The 25,760-nt window shown below is 39.6% G+C and overlaps 1 protein-coding gene across 8 annotated transcripts in view; it reads left to right on the top strand.

The window, feature by feature from the left end:
• Positions 1–25,760, top strand: part of LOC148831604 (unconventional myosin-IXAa-like) — a 173,651-nt gene that overhangs the window by 77,164 nt on the left and 70,727 nt on the right. For 4 of the 8 annotated variants that reach the window (XM_088920365.1, XM_088920363.1, XM_088920361.1 and 1 more), the window contains exons 3-8: positions 12,886–12,980; positions 13,900–13,962; positions 15,766–15,865; positions 17,800–17,853; positions 22,362–22,462; positions 22,859–22,985. In XM_088920365.1, coding sequence (XP_088776491.1) covers positions 12,886–12,980; positions 13,900–13,962; positions 15,766–15,865; positions 17,800–17,853; positions 22,362–22,462; positions 22,859–22,985 — 540 coding nt within the window. The remainder of the gene's footprint in view (positions 1–12,885; positions 12,981–13,899; positions 13,963–15,765; positions 15,866–17,799; positions 17,854–22,361; positions 22,463–22,858; positions 22,986–25,760) is intronic. The other 4 variants (XM_088920366.1, XM_088920362.1, XM_088920368.1 and 1 more) reach the window with 2 other exon arrangements.

Raw genomic sequence — 25,760 nt, 5'->3', positions numbered from 1 at the left:
GTTCACCCAACTGTAGAGATCAGTTTTTGATGGCAGGGAATCATGTTAGTATCACATTCACTTGAAGTGCTATTGTTTGTGAACTTTTCTAGATTGACTAGCTCATCCATAACTTCCAAAGCTTCAACTGTTAAGTCTTTAGGGAAATGGAAGAATGTAAGAATATACCATTCAAAACAAATGTTGCTAACATATTTAAACATCCTGCTGTTACCAGCTGCCACAAAAGGCTGGAGAAACTGCATCTAAAGCAGGCAGCACTGAGAGATCAGACACCACTATCCCGAAAAGTGGCACACTCTAACTACAACTACAATCATACAGTAGTTGTAGTACCAGACCAGACTAGCTCACTAGTGATGTCACTCCTCTAAAAAAAGAACGCATTATTTCTCAGCAAAAACAGCAGGAATGCCTTTTCTTTCGTGTCACAAAACAGGACCAATTTAGCACATACGTCTGAATTGGTCTGGGAATTATTTGTGGTGTGTATAGAGGAGACAACTTTAAGGACTGAGTGATATCACTACCTGAAAAAAGAATGCTTTATATCTGAGTAACTAAAGTAGAGCAAATAGTACTTTTAACAGCAGAACAACAGGAAACAGAGCAAAGGGAGGGGTGTTTTCAACAGTGATTTAGTTTAGATATCTCTTAAAAGACACACTACCATTTAACACATCATAGATAGCGAATACATATTTTGTGTTTATTACCTTTTGTTAATCACAAAAGCCTAATACTGCACAGTATGTGCTTTCTACATATGACTTATAAGGCACATAATAGACATCTGCAAGTGCCAAACTGGAATTTCTAAGTTGCTTCTCAGTAATAAAGGACTCATACCCTCCTTACCTAAAATAGTATAGCTGCTGCTCTACACCACTACTAAGTGTGTTAAGTGACAAGCATAAATATCTCCGATTTGCACGTTTTACAACAGTGGTTTGAACTGATTGTCTTCTCATGAAATTCATCTTAGGCATTTCTTTTAATTCTTTCTGAACTCCTTCTAGGCACATTTGGTGCTCATTTGATCATTGAGAGGCCGAGACTGAATGTGTTAAAGGGAACCATTGAAGTTGTCATCACCTCTGCTGCTCTTTTCCAGTGGGTATGGTCATGAATGTGGTCTAACACGTTTTGGACCTTTGGAGTAGGCCTCTGTCATCCATCACTGAACCTTCTGTTTTTCTGTTTAACTTGGTTCATGCAGGAATATTCCAAAATTGGACCAGGGGAATAAGGCCTTGCCCTTTTTCAAAGTATCTTTTTTGGAAATATATTCAAATTATGGATTTAAAGTTCTCTTTCAAAAACACTTTTGTTTATCTTGTGCAAAAAAAGCCCCAGTAATAAACTACAGCTCCTGACTGAGTGTACAATTGACGTCCACTGCCTTTATATTAAGGCAGCCACAGTGTAGCTTTCTCTGAACTGAGACTTTTCATATATAACTGATACCATCTGCATGTTTGCTCTCTTAAATGCATCTCAGCGATATGTTATGGTAAAGATTCACAAAGTTTGTGATTACTGTAAATTAAATTTGATGTGGCAATATGTGCATTTAACCATTGTTTATGCAGCAAAACTATCCAACATCATTTTCAGCAGTGCAGAACTGACTAAGCAACGATTGGAACAAAGATATCCTAGACTAAAGGCTCAATAACTGAGTTGATCCTATGGCTACTGCAATTCTCTTTAAATTCTTTCTGCAGTAGTAGTGTCCTGTTTCCATTTATTGTTTATCTCATGAAGACAAAATACTTCAGAAAGTGTCTCTTATAACTGCACCACACTGTCAGTTCCACTGACCCTTCTTGCAAGGGTCATTTTGATAATTGACAAACCTTTCTCAAAAGTAAAAAAATAAGCTGAATATCAGTGCTTAGAATGAGGAAGTGATTTAACAGTCTGGCTGACCTACAGTAGCTGAAATATGTTATCCATGATTGTGCTTTTGAGCTCATTTGCAGGATAGTGCATCAAACCGCAACAAGAAATTGCTAACGTTCTGCTTTTGTGGTTTTGATTTTTATTCATAATGTCAATAAATTTGTATTTTCTTAATTGAACCTCAGATCACATTTATTCTCTTCATAGCCTGGAATATAAAATATTAATACAGTAATAAAGATTGCAATCTGTATGTGACCTTTGATATTGCCTCTTAGCTATTGTTTGATTCTCAAGCAGTATGCCTTAATGATGGTTATGACTTTATTTAACCAGGTAAGTGAATCGAGAACATTCTCCTTCACAATGGTGACATGGGTTTATACATCCTGGCGTTCTACTGGAGCAATCTAAGTGAAATAACTTGTTGAAGAGCATCACAGCAGTGCCGCACCAAAAGTTCAGAGCCCTAACCACTGCTGCACACCGCTCTTGAGTTGAATCAGATGGAATGGTCTTAGCCAAAGGGATGTTTATTTGGTCTGCAGTAAAAGGTTATTGTGACTCAAAGCCTTAGTTCCTCTGACTTTTTGTTTCCTAATTGTGAATGCCACATGGGCACTCCTTGCTGATCTAGACCTCCCTAGCCCAAACTGCCAACTATTGTATGTGTGTCCAAGTCCTTAGCCAGAGATTCCTGGACATGCGGCCACTTGATATAACACTCACTAAGCTGGTCTAATGTGGTTAGAGGGGGCAGGGAGGGGGACAGACCTTCTAGGTTCTGAACTATGCTAAAAGACACTGGAGGTTTTTTTGGGGGGTTTGCTTGTGCTTTTGTGGGTGTAACCTGTTACTAGGAACCCCATCAGTTTTCTCACCAATTCTTTTTTAAGATAAGAAACGCTGGGATGACACTGGGCCACTCAGTGATGGGGCAAGAGCAGAAACCACATGAAGCATGATTAAAGACTGCCTGCGGGGTTTCAGTCATGCACTGTTCATGGTAAATGGAGTACTTGCTGGAGGGTGGAATCTTTATAGAACGTCTGTTAGGGTAATTAGACTAGAGACATTAATTGTTGCTCTTTGAGAAGGCTACTTCTTCATACATTGCATGTGATGCCATCATGTATTATTTTTAATTGCAACTTGAGAATTTTAAGATATTTTTGGCTGTAAGGAGGCTCCAGTTCTCTTTCATTTTCCTCGACTGTCAGAGACAAATGGCCATTGATTTTGTGTCTTTTTGTGTGCGTTTGTGTGTACTGCAGACTGAAATAGAAGTTGGGTGACACTTTGGAATGTGAATTTCAGTTAGACGGGCAGTAAGTCTCATAGTTGTAGCCTACTGTGCAGTTTAGTTCCACGGCTTCAGACTGTATAGGTGTATTTTTCTTTGGCTTTCTATAAAATGATAACAGGTTTCATTGAACGTCTCGGTCACTGGTGAAAAAGAAAGGAACTGTGAAAAAAGGAAGGAAGAACAAATGCCATTTGATCCCTTCATCATCTTATATAATGGTGACACTTTATCTCCAATGAGTATCTTTTACAGCTCATATGAAGAGCCTCATACCATGCCATTGGTATTATTGTAGATCAATGTGTGTCTACTGTACCTTTCCATGAACTAAAGCCTCTGTTAGATGTGACTGGCCATTGTGTCATCCTTTCTCCTGTCATCTCTACAGTGTTAATATGTTTTAAAGTTGGACCTACTATTCTAGCAGTCTCACACCTGAAGAAGGCTCCACGGCCGAAACGCTGTGTTTTCTTTCTTCTCTTTTCAGCATGGAATATGCCTATTACTTGTTCCTACTATTCTAAAGTCTGCTCCAGTTTAAATTGTGGAAGTAAACAAAATCAAAACTAAATGCGTCTCCCAGGTGGTTCCTCGTTCCCGATGGTGTGGTAGTAATTGTTCACAGCAGAGAAAAGGCTGAAAACACAGATTAGATCCCTTTTACTTCTCTGGTGTCCTTCTACTGATTAGAAACTAAAACAACTTAATGTGTATTATAGAAAGTTTGATTTCAATTTGTAGAATACAGTATGCTCATGAGCAGTTATACTGTATATAAGGTTTGCAAGCAGGCATTTGCAGCGTGCACAGCGCGCACTGAGGCTGCTCTTTGTGGAAGATGGCTGAATGACCTCACCTCTGCAAAGTTTCACATTCCTGACATTCTTTAAACACCTTTTTCCTCACCTCCCTGCATCTTCATTTTTGCTCCACCTTTCTTTTTAAAAATGTCATGTTTCAGAAGTCATGCTTTCACTAGATATCCCTTTTCACATCCATTTGTCAGTTATCACAGTATGGTTGAAGTCCATGGTGAAATTTTAGAGAGCTAGGAATTGATTCAACAGCAAGAACACTTGTGTTGTATGTTATGATTTATGAAAGTAAATACAAACAAGATATAAGAGAAAAGCCTTAATGCTTACTTTGTTGTAGGGCTTTGAATTAATGAAATCCATCAGTACAGTTCTGAAGATCTCTCCAAACCCCAGTAACGAAAGAGTCATTATTGGCATTTTGGCTTAAGCCCTCTTGGTTTGGTTTGTTGCATGTGTACAATATGTGTTTGACTGATTATTGTCGTGTGCCTCAGCTGGATGGAGTTTTTTTGTATGCTTTTTCAGTTTCCTCAGACCTCATCTACCTCATTGGCTTCTCTGCATGTAAGCCTTTACTTAAATTTGGACAATTCCTCAAGAATAGGTGTGGCAGCCATTCAGGGTGCAGCAGAAACGACACTATAATTTAAATTTCATTTTATGTTTACCATAAACACAGGATATGGTGTGTTGGGTGTTCTCTGGAGTTATTGTTATAATTGCTAATAAAAACAGAGCAATATTGTATAGACTTCTTTAAGGTTGTGCTTTATATTATACAGTGTGAATCTTTGGTTATGCTTATTCTTTAATTTGGCTAGCTTCTAGAATAAAGAACGCCACTTATTGCAGATTTACTGTGCCCTTTTCAGGTTTACTTCCATATCTAGCTATTTCAGGTCTGAGGTGTTAACAGAGGAGTGTCTGCTAACGAAGGTTTTTGCATTAATTTTCCAAGCTTGACAATTTCACTTTAGTGCCATTTGGTACTTGCTGCATATTAATAAAGGTATACATTATGATTGTTTCTGTACAGTAATATCTAGACAATTTCTGTCAGCTAACTCTGTCACATAGCAGAGACCACATATTTTGACTGGGATGGTGTACCTTCAGAAGCTGGCTTTCAAACGCTTGGCACCTCAATCAGCTCTGTTAGACTCAAGACATCCATGATCTTCCCTGGACAGATTGGTACCTGAGGCATCGATTGCTCTGGATTCTGCTGTAGATGTACATCTCCCAGATCAGCGCAATTACCAGTGTTGCCAACTGCAAAACATATAGTATCCTTTGTGCTCAGTAATTGGTTGCTGCAAACTAATTGCTTCAGTCATGAACGCTAATAGTATATGTTACAGAAATACAAGAGGCAAGGAACGTGGAAAAAACGTTTACTTGGGCTGGGCAGTAAGGGTTACGGAACATCATAAAATGAACTCATGCACAGGCTTGTGAGGTTTCTGCAAGTCATTCTTCAACACATGCGGGTCATTTCTGACGTGTAATTCACAACTTAGCTTTGTGGATCTTTCGCAAGGTTTGCAAAACTCTTTTAAATCAGTGTTCTGCGTTTCATTAATGGTGAGATGCGTGTGAAATCAGACTTCTTCAAAGATCTCAAAATCACATTGACAGTGTGTTAGACCTGGGGGTCAGATGGTGTGGTGGTGTGTAGGCAGGCATACAGCTGGACTCCTGTAGATGATTAACTGATTGAGTGTGATACTGATGCAGCTGTAAAACCTGCAGAACATCACTTCACACTCTTAAATACAGTGCAATGTAGAGTCTGTCACCAGCTGACAGAGATGGTTTATATGCATAGATTACATGTGTACTCATTAAAACTCCAGAGATGACTGGTGCACTGGTGTTATCTGTGTCTCTAGGACACACTGAAAGGATTTCATTACTACCTTCATTTCATTTCTGTAACTACCTGAAAGGAAGGTAGTACAATTTCATAAAAACAAAATCCTTCGCATCATTTGCTGCCTCACAAGAAGGTTGTCACGTTTAAGACAAATATCCATTTTATCATTTATAAATATCTATTTAGTCATGTATAACACAAATGTTAAGTGACTGAAATCTGTGCACTCACAAATACCACCAAGAAAACAATCAAGCCTCTTTGATCACCAGTGTGTAAGTTGTACCACATACTGTATGTGCAGTATTTTTTCCGAAATGACCACTTGTGTAAAGTCCCAAATTGCGTTGAGAGTTTTATGTTTGTGATTAACATTCTTAATACAATACAGTAGTTCTTTAGGAAGTGTGTTTAGAACACTGCAACCTGGCAACGCATCTGTATTGTTCATGAAGTTATTCTTTATAGCCACGTGTGCGGCGAACCTTTGTTCTGTTAAGAAGAAAGGTTCAGCAGAGCTGGTTTGTTCCATTGTGTTGCCATTCTGTCCCGAGTTTCTGTTATTCTGGTCGAGTTTCTACCTCAATCAAACGGTCTGTTACTCTGGCCTTCCACCAGCAGAGTTCGATGTTTCAGCTCATAAACTTCTTTGTCAATTGAAATGTTGCACACTAGGAATGTATTTCATTACAGTTTGTTAATCAGCTGATACAAATAAACAGGGAGAAGCAAAAGCAAGAAAATACGTTTTTTACCATCTTACCTAATGCAAAAGAAGATTGGAGGCACTGTGTGTTGAAGATTGGAGCTGAGCAGTTTGATTGTGGTGAGGTTGAATTGTTTGCGGTATTCTAAAAATTACAGACCTGGAAGAAATTAACTAAAAGATTTTTTCCCCATGGATGACATGCTGAATATGACAAGTGAAGTATGAATAACTATAAAAGGCACAGTTTTTAAATAAGAAATATAGATTGAAATGTAAACTTTCATTTACCCTAAGATTAGGCTTAACATCTTTTGAAGAAGTAACTGAAAGTGCATTTATCCTTACTTATCAAGATAGCTTAAGCTTGTTTTAACAAAACAAACACTCTGAATGGGGGTCCCAGCCTAGACACATCTAGTTGTTGGCTATTGTTATTGCACATTAACATTCAATGGTTCTGTATAATCAGAATTGAATATAGTTAATGCACATCTAGATACAGTACTATTCATTAATATATTCTAAGTTCAGTGTCAGAATTTGAGAATATGGTAATTCAGTGGATATTGTGACTACAGTGCATGTACTGTACGTGCCAGTGCTCCACATTCAGCTCATGTTAATACCTGTGACCAGGCTGGGTGCTCCGTGAGTCCTGGCCTTGCAGAGCAGGTCTGAAGGTGAGGGCTGAGTACTTCACTGCCCCAGGCTCACATGAGATACACACGGTATTGCAGCAATGTGAAGATTAACAAAGCACTGAAGTCATTTTTTGGAGGACAAGTGAAATCATTATCTTGTGTGTTAAAGGGTATTTTTGTTCTAACTGTAGATAACTAATTTGGTTTCAGGTTTCCTTCAGATTCATGAGTAGCCTGGGGCTTCAGTGAATGACCTGCAACTTGAAGGACTCTAAATGCAACTTTCAAGTTCTTTTATGTCTTCTCTCCCATAGTATTTCCTTGTCTGTCTAGGTTTAAATGATCTGATTAAGGAAAAGTGTAATTCTTGGCCATTGTATGATTGTATGCCGTTGTTAAAACCACTCCTCAGTGCAGAACCCCTCCCGCTGTTCCAGGTTGCGTGGCCAGTGCTGTCACCTGCTGTTGTGCATGATTGCTGCTGCTGGAAGAGGTGTTAGTGGGTCCATTAGGGGAGGCTCACCCTGTGGTCTGTGTGGGTCCTAATGCCCCAGTATAGTGATGGGAACACTGTTGTTAAAAGGCACCGTCCTTCGGACGAGATGTAAGACTGAGGTCCTGACTCTCTGTGGTCATTAAAAATCCCAGGGCATTTCTGAAAAGAGTAGGGGAGTAACCCCGGCGTCCTGGCCAAATTTCCCATTGGCCCTTACCAATCATGGCCTCCTAATAATCCCCATCTATGAGCTGGCTTCATCACTCTGCTCTCCTCCCCACTTAGAGCTGGTGTGTGGGGAGCGTTCTGGTGGAGGGGATCCCCGTTACCTGTAAAGTGCTTTGAGTGGAGTGTCCAGGAAAGCACTATGTAAGTGTAAGCAATTATTAATTATTAAACTTTGGAATAAGCCTGTCCCTCAGTTCTGTCTAGGGCTTCAGGACCAGAAGGTAAAAAAGTGCCCTAAAGTAGAGCAGATAATTTTCCATTCTTCACTGAAAGGAAGACTTTTTTGTAAGTCCAGTTTGACAGTTTATCTTTCTGTGATCATCGCACTTCTGGTAACACTGTCCAAAAAGTCAGCTTGTGTTTCATCCAAATAAATTGTGCTGCTATTTGACATGGGTGACAAATTGTGGATATGTGGCAGATTCATGTCTTTTTTGGATTGCCATGGAATTCTTCTGCCTAAAACTATATTCATGAGATCAGGCTTGAATGGTAGCCTTTGAGACACTGTATCCTGATGAGTTCATTTTTCCAGTCATTGCTCTTGGGTGTGAGTTACTATGTTATTCTGTAGATATATTCAGTTTTTGTTTATAATACATTTTCATCATAGTATAATATGTCTTGACATTGTGAGATACATTTCATATTGTTTGTTAAGTGTATTTTTGATTACAGTTCATCCTTGACAAGGGTCTTCATGAATTTAGATGTTTATAGAATATTGCTCTAAGGACTTTGATCCAGCCATTGAGATGCTTACACTTCATTAGTGTCCCATAAATACAGATGAGAAATTTACCAGATTACAATTGAGCATCCCTACAGAAGAGAAGCACAACAAGGATAAACTGAACAATACAAAAAACAATATAGATCCGGCATTTATCCAAATTGAAAATGAAGTTAAGCTGAGAAGCATTTTTCCCTTCCTACAGTACAGGGTGCAGAGTCCCTCTTTGAAGATGCTCATGTCATTTTAAAGAGGAATCACATGACAAAATAGTGCATCTTTTTTTAAAAACAGTGCATGGCACTGAACAGAAATCAAATGTCAGCACTGCCGCACTTCGTCCCATACACACAGCCTCAGCCTCGCCACTGTGTCACATCTTCTCACATTACTGCACCTCAGTGTGAAACTGGAAAAGAAAACGCCAGTTTGGGGCCTTTCGCTTCAAATACAGCATGTCGCGGGCATGCCAGGGGCTCAGCCGACGGGCTGGCAGGAAGCGGGGGGGAGGCCACACTGCGAGTGGCACACGGCTGAGTTTCCAGGCCTTGCTCGGTATGAAAGGGAGCCTCTATAAAAAAGCGAGCACCTGAGGCAGCTCGCTGAGTGACACTGAACATAAACACACATGGGGGAAATTAGAGCTGGAGCATGCTGGCAGTATTTTGACAGTATCTGCCGCGCTTTAATGTCTTGCCAAAAGTAATATTGACCTATTGCAGTTCATTGAGACATATGGCCTGTGTCCTAACCGGCGGGCCGTGTGTCGCTGTGAGTGGCAGAATGCTGTAATTGTTAAAGCACGGCACCACAGGCTCCTGGGAGCAATCACCGCTATCAAACACAGGACTATTTTTTTTTATAGTTTTCAGTCCTGGCAGGGGTTCTGTGGGGGCTTTTCCGAAAATGTTTGCTAAGCATTCCCTGATGCTCTCTGCGGTAACAGGGGAGCGAAAGAGTCTGAACTTCGTATTTCTTTCTTGATGTCATGTGGCCTCGTTCTTTCCATCCCTGCCCCTGTCTGTCTGACCCGCTCGGTTCCTGCTGGGGACTACAGCCCCGCTTGTTCTGGACCAGAAAGTGCAGTACAGCACCTGTTGCTCTGTGAAGGGTGGAGGTTTACCGTACGGAGCACAAGGCTCATTCGTGTTTCAAAGTGAGATAGAACCAGGCTCCGAGACGACGAATAAGCCAAATGGCCTTTTTTATGGTGTGCTGAGACCCCCGAGCATGAGGGCACACCCTTATTTAAAATCAGTCGAGTTACCTCACAAAAACACTTCTGGAAGAATGAATTTGTGAATGTTGAAAAAATAAACATTTAAGGCTATAAAGGTTTCCAGAAATATACTTTATCGTAGTATATGTTATAAAACACTAGCACTGAATGCTCTCTGACTGAGCTCTCACACCAGTTTGGCTCTCTGTCTAACTTCTGGAACTTCAGATGAATTGATCCAGAATCTCCTGTAAAGTAAGGAGTGACGCATATGACACTCCTTGTTTTATGGGCTCCCAAACACTCTTCTCAAGGTGCAATATGTCCAGTGTTCTGCAGCTAGTCTACTAACTTAGACCAGAATTTGGCATCATATCACTACTGCAGTTGGTTGCCTGTAAAGACATGTATTGTTACTGTCTTTCAAGGCTTTAAATAAACTCGCTCTGTTATACATCTGTGAACTCCTCCATATTTACATTCCTTCCCGTAGACTCTATTCAGTTGAGGCTGGTCCTTTGCTCGCTGTACTAAATCTCGTACTTTTGGAGACTGTGCCTTTCCTGTCACTGCTCCGTTGTTATGGAATGCCCTTCCTCAGAGTCTATGAGAGACAACTTTGACCGTCTTCAGATCCAAAGTCAAAGCTCACCTTTTTACCTCAGCCTATGATTACCTGCTCTATGTGCTATCTGTATTTTCTTACACAGTTTATGATACTTTTTGGTCTTTTTCATTATAACAATGTACAGTGTCCTTGGATGTGGACAGGTGCTTTATAAATAAAAGATGAAGGATGATGATGGTGATTATTAAGATGCAGCAAGGAGTTTTGCCGTTGTCATGTAGCTGTTCACCAGTATTTTCATGCTGTATCGATGTGTTAACAGCTTTCGCGTCAAGATGCTGCAGAATTTACAGTGCTTAAGTAACTTTGGTGTTTGTTTCCTTTGGCCTGCGTTTTGGCACATGTTTGTAATGTGACATGTATACCCACAGGTGCACCCAAGAATGGTGCTGATGATGCTCTATTCAGTGAGTTTCTGTGTGATTCTCTACCTGCTGTTCTGTTCAGCCAAGAGAGAACTATGATGTGAAGTTTAAGCCTTACAGGTTTTGCTTGTCTATTGAGTTTGTCTGGTTAACAAGTTTTCGGTAATTGTAAAAGAGAGAAAGAAGGTGGCATTCTGTGGTATTGAGGGAGGTTGAAAAGGTCTTTGGCCCTGATTTACCAAAGCGCAGGCTCTTGTAACAGCTTGAGCAAAATTAGGGAAGAAAACTTAACAAGAGGCATCTCTTTGACCCATCTAGTTCTAGTGATCTCATCCAGCTGCTCCTTGAAAGAAGCCAGGGTATCAGCTTCTGCTTTTGGTCAGAAAGACGTGAAAACGTGCTCAAATACATTTTGCAGCTAACATCAAAGAAAATGAGAAAATCCAAATCTCCAGACAGTATTATGAAGGAACTAAAACTGAAGGAAGAGCATTGTTTTTTTGTTGACTGTGTTTACGACCCAGTGTATTTCTACTACGAGCCAAGTTGTACACTCCTGAGATTCTTCACCTCCACTGCACACGACATCTTTTACAACAGTACAGTGGAAAACATCCGTGTGGCACCAGACAGGCTTGGTTCAGGTTTGCCAGAGAAAAAGAGGTATTCGGCTTTAGGGAGGTGCTGCTTTCTTCCTGTCAGAACTCAGAGCAGGAAGTTTTTGATTTCATTGTTTTATAGCTCACACTCAAGGCACCATGTTTATAGCTGAGCCACTTGCGACGCCCAATGTCTCCTCCACTCCTGAAGCTTCTTTCCCGATGGAATGCTAGGTGGTGCTGAACATGTGTACTGGAGTGAAATGTGTATTGTTCTTGAGCACCTCTGCCTGGTGTTTTCCTCGTGATCCTTGGGGACTCTGAGCAGTTCACCACGGATCTTGTTTACTGTGGCGGAGTTACAAATAACAGTGAGGTTTCTTCACACTGAATCATAACTTCCTTTCTAGGGCAGGTTTCTAAAAACAATCCTTGACGGACACAGTAGACTCCACAATGCATCTGTATTATAAAAGCACACACAGTAAGTTTACTCTCTGGTATGAGAATTATAGGCCAATGGCTTATTCTGTGTTTCCTGAATCGCTCTTCTTTTTTATTACTCTCCCTTAGTGGTCACGACAGGATTTGTGGCTATATGCCATCGTGGTTTTTGTTATTAAGAAAAACATACAAACTTCCTGGAGATTGTTTTTCTCTCAAAGAAGGGATATGTGTATATGGAAATTTAATTTCTGTTTAAGACATCCCTGGTTTAGTACATGTATAATCCAGTTCAAGGATAATTGTACATATCCTATTTATAAACTAAAGTATTCAATGTCTAAAAAGTGCTTCAGTGAGTATGTGTGCCTCTGCGATAGCTTTTACACTTGTGCTTTAATAATGCAATGTTATAAATTATTTAAATTGATTAATTATTGAAATAAAGTGCACCTTTAGGATAACTGTGAATAGAAGCTGCATTTTGCATTTTACCTGCTGCATTTTACTTTCCTAAATCTGAAATCACAGGCCTTGTCTTCTTCTGGAAACCTGCAAGCAGTTAATATTTTCTACTTAGTGGGGAGATAAAAATCAGTGTTTATCTTTTGAGGGATTTAAAAAAAATCCCTTACACTTCCTATGCAATATACAGTATAATGAATATAGAGTTTGCCAATATTGCAATACTTGTGAAGGATAAAGAAAATCTATTACCTCCTGCGATGCATGTTTCCTACATACGGTTGCAATTATGCAGAGGGGTCAACAAGGCATTTGTCAGTATGCCAGGAAACCCTGCAAACAGCCAAAAGTGCTCATACTGTAATTATACTGCAGTATCAAACTGTGTGCTTAACCCCCAGCTCTCTTGATCCCTCCCTCTCCTGACCAATCCCCTCTTCCTTTTCCCAACAGGCATTTGGAAATGCGAAGACTGCTCATAACAACAATTCCAGTCGCTTTGGCAAGTTCATTCAAGTCAATTACCAGGAGACCGGCACTGTGAGGGGGTAAGAGAAACCTTCTGTGTTCCAAGCGCACTATTTCTTTTTCTTCTGAGGAAATTCTGGAATTGCTTCAAACATAATTTTGATTGGCCCCATAACCTGGAAAAGCCACAGAAGGCCGTGCTGCGAGTAAGAAAAACAATGATGAGAACTGCAGCTGAATTAATTTGCACCCCAGAACTAGGTAACACCTGTATAATTAGGTAAGTCCTTCAAGAAATACTGTAGCTCGCCAGAGCTGTTGATCACTAAGATAGCAACTGAACAAGCAAGGAAAGTGGTCCAAATGACCTGATTTCTTATGCTGTTAACGCTGATGAGTCCTTCGTTTCAACTGCAATGAAAATAGAATGGAAGGACAGGTGATTAATTCAAACTGATTGCCTGTTAGTGTCAGTAATTGTAACAGATGGGTCACAACAATGTTATATTTAAATGTAGAAGAGTGAAGAAGAATGCTCTGAATAACCTGTTTAATCCATTAGTGATAATGCCAGCTTGTGTAACTGGAGTCACTTTAAAGCAGAAGAGAGAGTATAGCAGGGGTTTCCTTTCCCTGCAGTAGTATGAGGGAGGGTAGCTCAGCAGGGAGTTTAAAGTGTTTTTTTCCTCTGGTTGTAATTATATTTTCATTGACTGTCTTCCATTTACACACGTGTGCACACTCACAAACTGACCTTTATTTTATTTATTTACACATAATAGACAAAAGGGCAGGAACAGAAACAGCATGCTTTCTTAGTACTGTAGCTCCATGTATTTTACTGCTTGAAACCATTTCCCTACAAAGAACAATTAGACAAATATTTACCTGCATGTCATCCTGAGCTTCAGAAGTTGGTGATAACATTCTGTTGATCAATCTGTTGTATATCTGTATACACAGACCTTCAGTGTGATTGTGATCATTTCTGTTTTCCAGAGCTTATGTGGAAAAATATTTACTGGAAAAATCAAGATTGGTCTACCAGGAGCACAATGAACGGTAAGATATTATTATAGTTGTTATTGTTGTCGTTTTTTATAGTAGTAATTTACTTTTTAAATATACACTGCAGAGAAAATATGTTGTGTTTTACACAAAACTACACAACACAGTTTAGGATTATAATACGTTGGAGACTCGGCTATGACATTTGAGAATTTCTCACAGAAATCTTGTCAACATAATTTCCTTATAAAGTCTACAGCTTTTAATAATAGCAGCAAATGGCCTGGGATTAGTTTTGTAGTAATGAGCCTGTTGTATTCTGTCTGGGAATAACTAGATTTAGAGACTGCAGCAGAAATGTTTGATACATTTGTGTCATCAAAAGGTCTTGTTTTCTAATAGATGTGATCATGAAAAATGGAAAATAGACTTATTAGATATAAAGAATAATTGTGCACTTATTTTTTGTTATGGAAATGAAATAGTTCAAGATGGGAAAAAACATTTGAATGTATTTATTTAACATGATTCTTTCAGAAGCTTTGGAACTGCTGTTGTACTGAAGAAAAAATATTTTAATCAAACCTATTTTTACATCTCTTGAAATAATCATCAAGAACTTTTTCATTGTTGTTTTTCATGCAATGTCTAAGGAATAACCTTTGCAGTGTCAATATTATGAAATTACTAAAAAACATATTTTCTGCCCCTCCCCCCACATGTTCTTGTTTTGTAAACAGAAGAAAGTCCTGTCTTTAAAATTTCTTTATGACTGAAGAGAATATACAAATTTATCCTTATGCAATGAGGTGTTTAAATCCCTGAAGCATTTCTGTTCTCATTAACGGCCTATTAATAAACAGATCTCAAGGTCAATGGAACCAGTGCAAGGATTATAAATGTTCAAGGATTTTTGCATCTGAAATCAATCATCCTGTGTGCTTCTCTCTGTACATCTCATGATATACAGTAGGTACACCTCCTTTCCATGGCAGTACCTGTGGTAGGCCTTTAGGACAGCTTAGTCACATTCCAATCAGCAGCATCTCATTGTGTTTTCTTCTAATCATTTTTTGGTCACTGATAATGTGAAAGCCTCTTTCTTTGGACATTAGTTGTAGGTATGACTTATCTAGCCTCGGTATAATTTGTTTTCTTTTTTGACAATATCTTTGCTGTTTTGTTTTGGATTTATGGATTTAAGTCTGAGATGAAGAGGGGATCCAAACACATGGAGTATTTTAAAATAGTTTTGTGTTGTTGTTTGTTGTTGTTTAAGCATTGTTCATTCTTCTAAACGCGGAAAAGCAAGACTTGGGAAATGTATTCTGCAGTTGCCTACTCTGCTATGAGAATATAAAGAAGAAATACTTTAAAACTAAAAACATCCAGAGCTGAAAAGGTTATATCGGAAGTCTGTGGGGCCTGGAAGAGGAGTGGGCTCGCACAAGGCCTTATTGAGATTGATGATAAACCCCAGCCTCCCTGTCCTCTGTGAGAATTCCCATTGGGAGAGCAGTGCGCTAACAGCTGCAACTCTCTCTGTGCCCTCTGACCTCTCCCTCGCTCTACATCAGAGCTCAGCTCCTCCTTACAGACCCTTTGAAAACTCACCACCCAGAGCTACCTAGGATGCTAATGAGTTTATCGTCACCTTAAATTCAAATTTTCTTATTATATTCTGAAATGGCGTTTTTCTTGCAACAAACTTCTGTAAGAACACTTCTAAGATAATACAGAGTTGCAGTTTGTGATTAACTTTTTACATGAATTTCCAGCTCCTTAACTACCTCTGCTGTGGTTCTGTGCAGGGCCTGGATATGGGACTAAGCTGCTGTGTCCATCGTTGTCTTTCAGGAACTACCATGTATTTTACTACCTCCTGGCAGGAGCTAGTGATGAGGAGAGGACGGCCTTCCACCTCAAGAAGCCTGAGGAGTACCATTACCTCAATCAGGTGGAGTGTGGGGGGAGGGGCAGGGTGCAGCAGCTGGGTCGGCTTGGGTGCTGACATTTCAAAACCGTGATCAAAGTCCGCCTGAGCTCAATTTTCTGACCATGAAACGCCCTGTGTGCGAGAAAGGAATGATATTAAGAAACACAAGCAAAATAATTACTAACATTTGTGTATACTTGACAGAAATTTTAAAACGCGCTGAACTGCAAACTGTAAGAAGAAACGGGTGCCAGTGAATAAGCCAGCAGAGCCGGCTCTGCACTTCTGGCTTTTCACACAATGCATACCTCACATTGCACCTTTCTGTCACTTTCAGTCCGAAACAGCGGCGAGCTTTGCATGGGGCTTCTGCACAGACACTTTCACTGGTTACTGGTACATCTGCAAAACACAGCCAGCTGCTCCCATTTAGCCCAGCCGGCTATGGCCACAGTCCCTCTCGCTGGAAAACAGGAAGAGAGGGGAGGAAAGGAAAGGAAGCAGATTCCATTGTTCATTACTCCCATTCCTTTCACCAGCTCCATTCCCTGTGCTTGTGTGTGCACTACAGCCGAGATCCTCAGCTTTCCTCACACCTCCCGCGCACGAATGTGACAAAAGAAGCTCGTTGCTCTTCATTCGTATTCCATTGCTTTACCGTCACACTGTTTCTCTTTACTGCCGCGTCACCGTAACACACGAGCGGGTCTTGGATGTTCATTGTCATACTTGCTGCTTCCCACCGCTTGTCCTTTCAATTCGCAGTGACATCTGGCAGCCCGCGAGCTGCGGTCCCCGGCGTACTGCTTCACACATGCTCCACAACACCATTGCCATGTGACTGACTCACTGCATGGCCCTCAGGGGTTTTAACAGAGCGGCACGGCTTCAGACTCCTAAAAATCAGACTAGGAATAGCCAAGGGAAAGGAAGGAATGGGCTGTATTATATTTTTTGTCTTTAACTCTTCATACCATATTATCCTTTGAACTTGATACACCGTAATTACATGTGTTGTCAGGCAAGGAGTGGGGTGGGGGGGGGGGGGGTGCTTTTTCAGAGTTGAAGAAAATAAGAAGCAAAATCATAAATTCTAAGTAGACCACTGCTTAGAAAGGAATTTTCTTCTGATCTGGCAAGCAGCATATAATTTGATATTCTTTAGGAAAAAATATTACAATAATACAATAAATCAGGATTGGTTCTTTAATCAAGGCAGAATCTATGTTTATTTCTCACACATGCAGTCATGCAGTCTCCAAAACAGCACTGCAGTGACAGAACCAGCACATTGGAAAGTGTGAAGTATCAATCGCAGGCCAGAATCGCAATGAAGCACAACGTTTTCTGGAAGTGGCCACAGCGCTGTTCAATACACAAGTGGGGACAGTGAAGCACGTGGCTGTAATACTGCTGGCTTCTGGTGGACCTCGGTGTTGCATTGTTTTGGATCTTGCTGAGTTAATTGCAAAGCCTTTTTTGATTGAAAGAGGGCAGTAAATTAAGAGTGAAGGATTTACGTGTTGATTAATGCCAGGCAGCACAAAGTACAGCAAACTTCTATTAAAAGTACTTGAGTTATTTTAATGTTTTTTGCTTGTAGATTTTCTTCACTACAAAAAATGTCTACAGATATTTCTTTGCTCTGTTTTCTCTCTTTAATATCCTTCTAAACAAAAGTTGATTTAAAAAAAAGATACCCAGATTCAAAATAAATTATTCAGTACTCGCAGTAATGAAGTTACAGCTATTAATATCCTATATTTTAAAACAATAATTTATGCATAATCTTAAATTTTCTCCTACAGTCCAAAATCTATTGTCTAGGGGAAGAGCAGTTTAGAGTAAGATGTCTGTGTGCTTTTGCTTCTTCATTAACTGCATGCTTCATGATTTCTCTGTAGAGAATGAGTGTTGTGTTGAATGCTGCCTAACCCCATCTACCTTACTTACAGATGACAAAGAAACCCCTCAGACTTCACTGGGAAAATTACTATGAAACCGAGCCGGTCAGTATTCATACAGTATCTGTGGGTGCTGCTGGGTTGGAACACTGCTTTTTCTCCAGATGTTCATGTATACACACATGCACAAAATCAAATCCTGCTTGTTTTCTTTTCCCTCAGTCTTGCAATGTCTTTTATGTTCTGCACAGTCCCTCAGCTCCCACGTTTGTCCTGTTTGGTCATTCTGTTTTCTTGTAAGAGGCCAATGTATGATAGGTTGGCACTGTAAAGACTTTAGAATTAATTTTGCTGCAGAAATAAATCATTATTAAGCTTTTAATATTCTTGAGCTGTGTAAGACTTGAGTTAAATGGGTGCATGCCATTTGCAACATCTTCACTAAGTAAAAGGACCCTTAAAATGACAAAATCCCCACTTCCTGTCATGTAGTTCTGTTCTTCACAGCTTTCTGCTGCACTTTTAGTTTTGTCCCATTTCTTATTGCTGTGCCAGATGAAGAAAGGCACTTTCATAGGGATATTCGGCCATATTTGAACTTAGATATGACAAGAGGTAGGTTTGTCTAAATCTCTCACCATTGCCTGCATGTCTTTGCATCATGTATGTTGGGTGAAATTTGTTATTTGTAGACAGATCGTGATTTAAAGGGCGATGCTTTCCCTGGTTCACCAAATGCACCTAGATAGTTGGTGAACACGAGAGGCAAGAAGTTCATTTTCTTCAACATATGCTGAAGTTTTCTTGCCTCACCAACACCCTGTAGTGGGTCTCTCAGGGCTGTCCCATCACCAGGTCTCAGTGAGTGATGAAGGAGTTCAGGTTGCCTCCATTTACAACAGAAGAGCAAACCACACGCTAAAACTTCTCCACCACCGAAAAGCAGTCTTGTCTGCTTCACATGAGATCAACATGACGCCAGCATCACCACAGTGTAGCCTGACTTTGTTACACCTCAGAAGCTTAGCAATGCTGGCGCTGGTCTGCACTAGGAGGCGAGACTGCTGAGGGAAACCACATTGCTGCTATAGGTGGTGTTGGTGGGCCAGTAGGTGGAACTGTTTCCTCTGGACCAAACCAAAGCCCCAGTGTGCAGTATGGTCACTGGGCCACTGTGCTGTAGGAGGAGCCATCCTTCAGAAGGGACTTAAAATCAGGACCCTGACTACATGGTTATTAAAGGTTTCTTGGCAGTTTTAATAAGAGTAGGGGAGTTAGCCCCAGGGTTCCTTGCTAAATTACGCTCAGTGCTTGCTTAGTGTGGCTACCTAAAGCTCCTCTTAAGTTCAGCTGTTGGAACAATTTCTCACTGTTTTACCTGATTTGATCTGTAGCAGATGATGCATCTCTGTAGTGGCTGAAGAGAGTCCCCACCTGTATGCTTAACAGTTTGGGGTCCTTTGAGGGAAGAAAAGAGATTGACAGAATCAAAGAATTATTATTATAATTATTCCTTTAATGAGCAGAAATACTCTCCTTCCCAAAATCAAGGTAATTCAGTTATGCTAATTTATGATGTTTTTCTTTCTCTTAAAAGCAGCTTATCCCAGTTTAAGAATATGCTCTTGTACTGAAATGACATGAAACGTACTGACTTGCTCAAAGAGAACGATGACCAAATAGACTGTGGCCTTCCATTTGTGTTGTAATTTCTCATATGACTTGTGGGGAAGAGTTTTTTTTTATTTCATGTCTTTCCATGTGGCATGCTTCCATTTAAATGGGTACCTGTCCATGTGGCTGCTGTCTCTTACTTGCTTTTTTAAGGCAATTGCATTGACAGTTTCTAAGACATGTGTCAATTAAGGTGTTGCTGTGAAGTCTGCTGAGTAAAACAGAGTAACCGTTAAAGTGTTAAAACAGGTGAGTTGTATTGTTTCAACACTGTACAGCTGATCCACAGCTGAAACGTCGAGAAGTGAAAACTTTAAAATGTTAATAGATTGGAAAGAGGTCTGTGTGGGGAAAAACATTTAATTTTGTTTATTAAACATAATATAAAAAAGCTGTTTTTCTTCTGCCCTGCACTGTAATTCCGAGAAGTCTAAGATTGATTAAACAGTGTTGGGGCCCATTACCCCAAGAAGATGAAAGCACTAATCATACTAAGAAAATAATTTGGAAAAGATTTAACATTGCAATGAGGTAAAATGTATTTGTTTTGAGGTGGTGCTTTTTCCCATGAGTGTGGAGCAAACTTCAGTGTTTTAATTAAGGGTTTCTCTGATTCTCACACAATTGTGCTCTCAGTATTTCACTTTAAGAAACATGTTAAGAAATTTTGCTTGTTTTGGTTTACTCATGCTGAATAAATAATGGGCCACCGATGCTTAGAGAATCAGCCGAATGAATCCAGAAATAACATGTTAGTGGGCAGCTTGTTTTGTAGAGTGTCTGTTTTTGTTAATAAAACTTGAGGCTTAAAAAAATGTGCCTGAACATAAAAAAAACGGCAGTCTTCACATCCATAAACCAGCACAGCAATTTGAAATGACAATCATTTCAACACAGTATGTGTTTCCATTGCTTTGGAATGTTATAATTATCACGTGAATTGTGGACCACGCAGAGCAAGGGCAGGCGCTCTTATTGAAGTGAGAACATGCGTTTTACAAATCCAACACTATTCCTGTAACGAAGAAACAACACCCTAGTGCCAGCCGTTTCTGGGCTTCTCTCAATGGCTGACTTGTCTGCAGACACCATTTCTGTCTTGACTGTTTAAAGTGCTTCACATTCGGGCTTTCATGCCTTTCAAACAGAAGGGAACTGTGTCTGGATAAGAGCATCCACTGGTTTAGGGGACGCCAGGGTTTGTCAGAAATTCTGATTTTAAAATATAACTTTAAAACATATTGCTCCTGAGACATAACTTCCCAGAGACTCAGCTAATACACATTTAAAGCTGAATAAAGGTTTATTATAGAAATTCCCTTTAACAATAGTGTGGCCTGGGCATACAGGGTGACCTTTCAATTCCTCCTCATGACAACTCTCTTTATTGTTGTGAAGTAATACTTAAGTAGTATGTATCTTATTTCATAGTTGACACTATATTTTATTTCATTATTAAATTTATTGTTTTTGTACATCATATATCATTGTTTTATTTGAAAAGGAAATTGGCTATTTGTTTTCTTAGAATACATTAAGGGTTACATTTTTCTACTTTTCAAAAACAGTTATGGCTCTCAGTAATGCAGTAGGTTTTGGTTGTTACCTGTCAGTCTCTTTTATTGGCAGCATGTTTAACAGAGATTCACTGGCTGTATGGACTCTCTCTTTAGCAGCAGTGAATGTTATGAAACCTCTGTCAGGCTTACTATCTCTGATTGAAGGTTTCCATATTTATTGAGTATGAATTAAATTGTATGTTTTGTATGAGCCAAATTAATTGATGAGTGATGAGCTGATACTGTGTTTTCAATTATAATGTCTCTGATTGTAGATATTGATTTTGTAAAATTGCATGGTAATGCTCAAGTTTCTGACCTACATACAGCAGGTAACATTACGGTCCTGTGTAGCCTTTAGTCTTTTCTTTTTTTATGCTGTCACCACATCATAGTTAATTTTCAGTTTCTTAATAAACGACAAAGCTAATCAAAATTATAATTTTATTTTCTTTGCTCCCCGGCCAAATTTCCAAAACTACATGGTAGAAATCATTTTAGATTTTCCAGTGTGTGGGCAAAAATGGTTGAAATGTACATATGCTAACGTTCAGCAAACCCTTAAATTAAACCAGAAGTACTTGATGTCTTGAGACCGTTTGACCGAATGTCAGAATGACATTGATCCATGAGTCATTTGGCCTCTACCATTGCTTTATGTTTGGCAAGTACTGTAAGAACTTGCTCTCCATCAAGGTGGATGTTTAGAGGAAACAAATTAGTATGAGCAGCGTTCTTGGCACATGGCAGGTGTAATGTGGATCCACTTTTTCAGAAGTGAAATTAATAAGTCGTGCATTGTTACATGCTAAGAGGTGTGGAAATAGTTTCAATGAACCCTCTATTTTTTCTGTATGGATGAGTAATAATCCATTACTGGGGTGAATGAGACATTAAGGTAGTTCCTTGGTATTACTTGTATTTGAAGTTAGTAATCGTGTATGGGCTCCCAGTGACACACCCTGCTAATCTGCTTGATGTAGGCTTTGTACCACTAGTGTATGGTATGCATTTTGCACTCACCTACTATTCTTATCTGTTAACAGGGAAAACATGTTTGATTTTGTATGCCCTATGTTGCCATTGCTGGCTCCTAGCCGGGCCTGTTGGAGATCACACTGGCTGAGTTCAGTCTCAGAAGCCACAGATCAGGCATTCCAGGTTGTAAGATGATCTTGTTAGCTGGTGAGATTAGAACAGTATGTCTCCACTGCATAAATACATACATAAGTTCATTAAATGAAGTTAGAAGTGGTAGATGTTAATATAAGGAAAAAAGAAGGTGAAATAAAAAAATGGATATTTTTAGACCTAATGTAAAATAATTCCAACAGAATTGTGATAATTGTGAAGCTGACCCCCCTGTGTTGTTGATACTAGCAGGATTGCTTCACAGTGGAAGGGGAGGACCTGAAGCATGACTTTGAGAGATTGCAGCTGGCCATGGAGATGGTGGGGTTCCTCCCTGCAACCCGTAAACAGTAAGTCCAGAGGAGAATTTGCAGCCTGGTCACCAGACACCCCCCACTCCACATACTGTAGATCTGTGGTTCCCCACCCTGACAAAAATCCATGAAGGAGAAATGTAAGGGAATATTAAGCTTAAGTGCTGGGGTTGACAGTTTTCCTGTCTTGAACCCCTGGGCTGCTGTAGCACAGCTGTCTTTAGAGCAGCTTGATTGCCTAAAGAATGTTTGGAGGTTTACCCACCTCTGACAATGATGAAGTGACAAGCTGCAAGCCCATGAAGATAATGTTTATCATATGTGCAGAACACAGCCCCTCAGAGATTACAAGCCAGAATTGATGATGACAATGCTGGTGTCTTTTTGCTGGAGGTGTTTTCTGACTTGTAACAATTTTTCTCCCTTTTACAGGATCTTCTCCCTATTGTCTGCTATACTTCACTTAGGGAATATACGCTACAAGAAGAAAACCTATCGGGATGACTCCATTGATATTTGTAACCCTGAAGTGCTGCCAACGGTATCGGAGCTGCTGGAGGTAAGACAGCCCTTTAGTACAGTACCTCTCCATGCTTCTGTGTTTTACACTGCTTTAGCAAATAAGGCTGTGAAAACGGAACATCTGCTATGTTAAAGGTTAAGTAAAATTGGAGTGAAATTTGCATTAAGCATGTCACCATTTGTACATTAAAAATTAAAAGAATTAAAAAAAAATTCCCATTGGACAGTTTCTAAATACATTTAAGATGTTTTTGAGGAAAGGAACACAAGACCAATTTACCTTAGCTTCCAGTTTCCTTTGGCATTCAGTTCATAGCGATATAGATTAAGTATATTGAGACTGCACTGGCTAGTTTTCTTATTATCCAGTAACTGTACCCACACTTTAAAAACTTGCTTGAACATTTTTTTTCAAAATGCAGTAATTAATGGCAGCAATGGTTCATTAAGAAGGCATATGGTCTGAGCACAGAAAAATCTTAAAGAAGCACTGTTTTTATCTGCCAAAAAGCTCAATTTGGTCATTTTGTTTTTTGCTGTGACGTCTTGTGTATAAAGCAGCAAATACATTCTCTGTGCAATCGAAAATTTCACGAGCTTGAGTGTGACATACTGTAGATCACTTGATTCTGAAACGAGCTCTGTGACGGTCACACCCTCTCACACCTTCAGCTCCCTTTCCTTTACTCAGGGCTGGAACTTTCTCTCTCTGCAGCTGCTGTGTGGTTCAAGACTTGACCCACACCTCAATTTGTCAATTAAAAACTATTCAGCACATTAGTAATATGGCACAGAACCGTAACCTTTCCTCTTGATGTGTAACTAATACATTTGGCCTCGGACCCGAGAGAAAGGAATGCCATTAAATTGTTCACCATTTTTAAATGATTCAGACACCGCACTGTGACGTGCCGGTCCCTGGGCTCTCGAGGAATGGTCTTGGAGGGAGGCTGGGCCACACTTGCCGACAGCTTAGATCCTATCTGTGCGTGTTGACAGGCTCGCTCTGTCCAAGTGGAGGAGTGACTTTGTCAGTGGAGTGGCTTGCGTTCAAAGCGACTTGCTGCAGTGAAGCCCTTCACGGACCTCTCCTTTCTCCTTCCCTCATCTCTCTTTTTCATACCCGAACCTTTTTTCAAGTTCCCCAGTAGATCGATTTACTGCCTTACACTGTACAGTACTTCTCTCTTTAAATGGCAGTAGTATCTGAAATTCAGTCATATTTGTGCAGTGTAGTTGTCCCCATATAAAGAAGGTAAGGCCATAGTGTGCTGGTCTGCGGTCCTGGGGTGAACAGTGTGTGCAAACAGTCCTGTGCAAAGCTAGAAATGTGCAAACAGGAAATGTTCCCAACACGTGACTTAGTTTTCCTTAACTGAATGAATGGAGTTGATTTTATTTCATTTCACACTTTATCTGAGAGAGCAATGAAAAAATAAGTTTATGATGTTTGTTAGAAAGGCACTTCAGTTCAGAGAGAATCAATTACTGGTTAGCAGACAGTGAGAATATGCAAGAGATGTTTGTTCTATTCTAAATATATAAGCAACATAATGGAAGTCTGTAAAGCACTGTAGACTAAAATCTGAGCAAGATGCTCTTGATTTTAACCTTCAAGAATAATCTCCCTAAGACCTATACAATTCCTTGTTGCAGGGTAAATTAATATTTCTGTGAAGAACTTTTTCATGCATTTTATTTTTCTTTGAGATCCAGCATTTTATTTATTGACAGATCTTCAAAACCTTGTAACTTTAAAAGAGGGTCACCAGAAAAAATATAACATTGGGTATCCTTAGATGACAATCTGCTTAACGGAGAAAGCAAACAGTACTTTCTGAAAAGTACTGCAAATGGGATCTGGGATTGTTTGACTTTTTTCAGTCAGAGGTTTTGATTCTCAAACTAAGAATAAGGAAAAAAGTTCAGTCTTCATTTCTGCAGCTCTTTACATCAAGGCAGATGGAGCTAATAGATGGAAAAAAATCGGAGACAAGAATTCAGTTTGCATGCAACATATAATTTGATGATTTATAATTATCTGATGTGTTTGGCTCAGTTACTGAGTCATAAGACTTTTTTATTTTTAATCTTTAAACGATAGCTTTAAGAGAGCTGATGTAGCAATTTGTGCTTTTAAGAACAGGCTTTCTTTACCAAAGGCTTTCAGTTTCCCCTACCGTTAAAAATAATAAGTATGGGGACTTGTTCCTTTTGAAACACATCCTAAAAGGTGGAAATGTTATGATGCTTGTAACAGGACAGGAACCATGAAGGAAAAGTTAAAGATTTACAGTTCTGACTATATTTCATTCTCAGCTCATTCATAATAAAAGCCAGGTGGGTACCCAGGGCTCTAGACAGTTGACTAAGCCTCACAGTTTTTGATTTTATTGTTTCAGTTTTTTATTGTTTTGGAGTTTAGAAAATATCATCCTGTTCTAGCTGTCTAATTAGATGATAATGTGGTTAGGTTTGAAAGTTTTGTTCATATGATGGATGTTTCCTTCAAGAAATGGCTAATTGAGATCTTCAGATAAATTAGCTGCTAACTCCAAGTGGACTAGGAGGATCAAATAGCCTCCTTTTCTTAGGTTTAAATTATGACCATTGCATATGTATACTGTATCTATTAGCATCCCTGCAAATGGGCAGGAAGGATTTTTGTAAACAAGAGCTGAAGCAATTTTATCAGTAAAATGTTTGATAAAAATAGTCTGGTAATTGAGACCCCTGTCCCCTGTTAAATTTAGGGAGACAGCTCCAGAAAGCTAGATATGATTAAAAAGTGAAACTGCATGCATGGAACTTT

Source organism: Atractosteus spatula, chromosome 7 (assembly GCF_055471065.1).
Source record: "Atractosteus spatula isolate fAtrSpa1 chromosome 7, fAtrSpa1.hap1, whole genome shotgun sequence".
NCBI lineage: Eukaryota > Metazoa > Chordata > Actinopteri > Semionotiformes > Lepisosteidae > Atractosteus > Atractosteus spatula.
The sequence above is the reverse complement of the archived record's forward strand: the minus strand, read 5'-3'. Positions and strand labels throughout refer to the sequence as shown.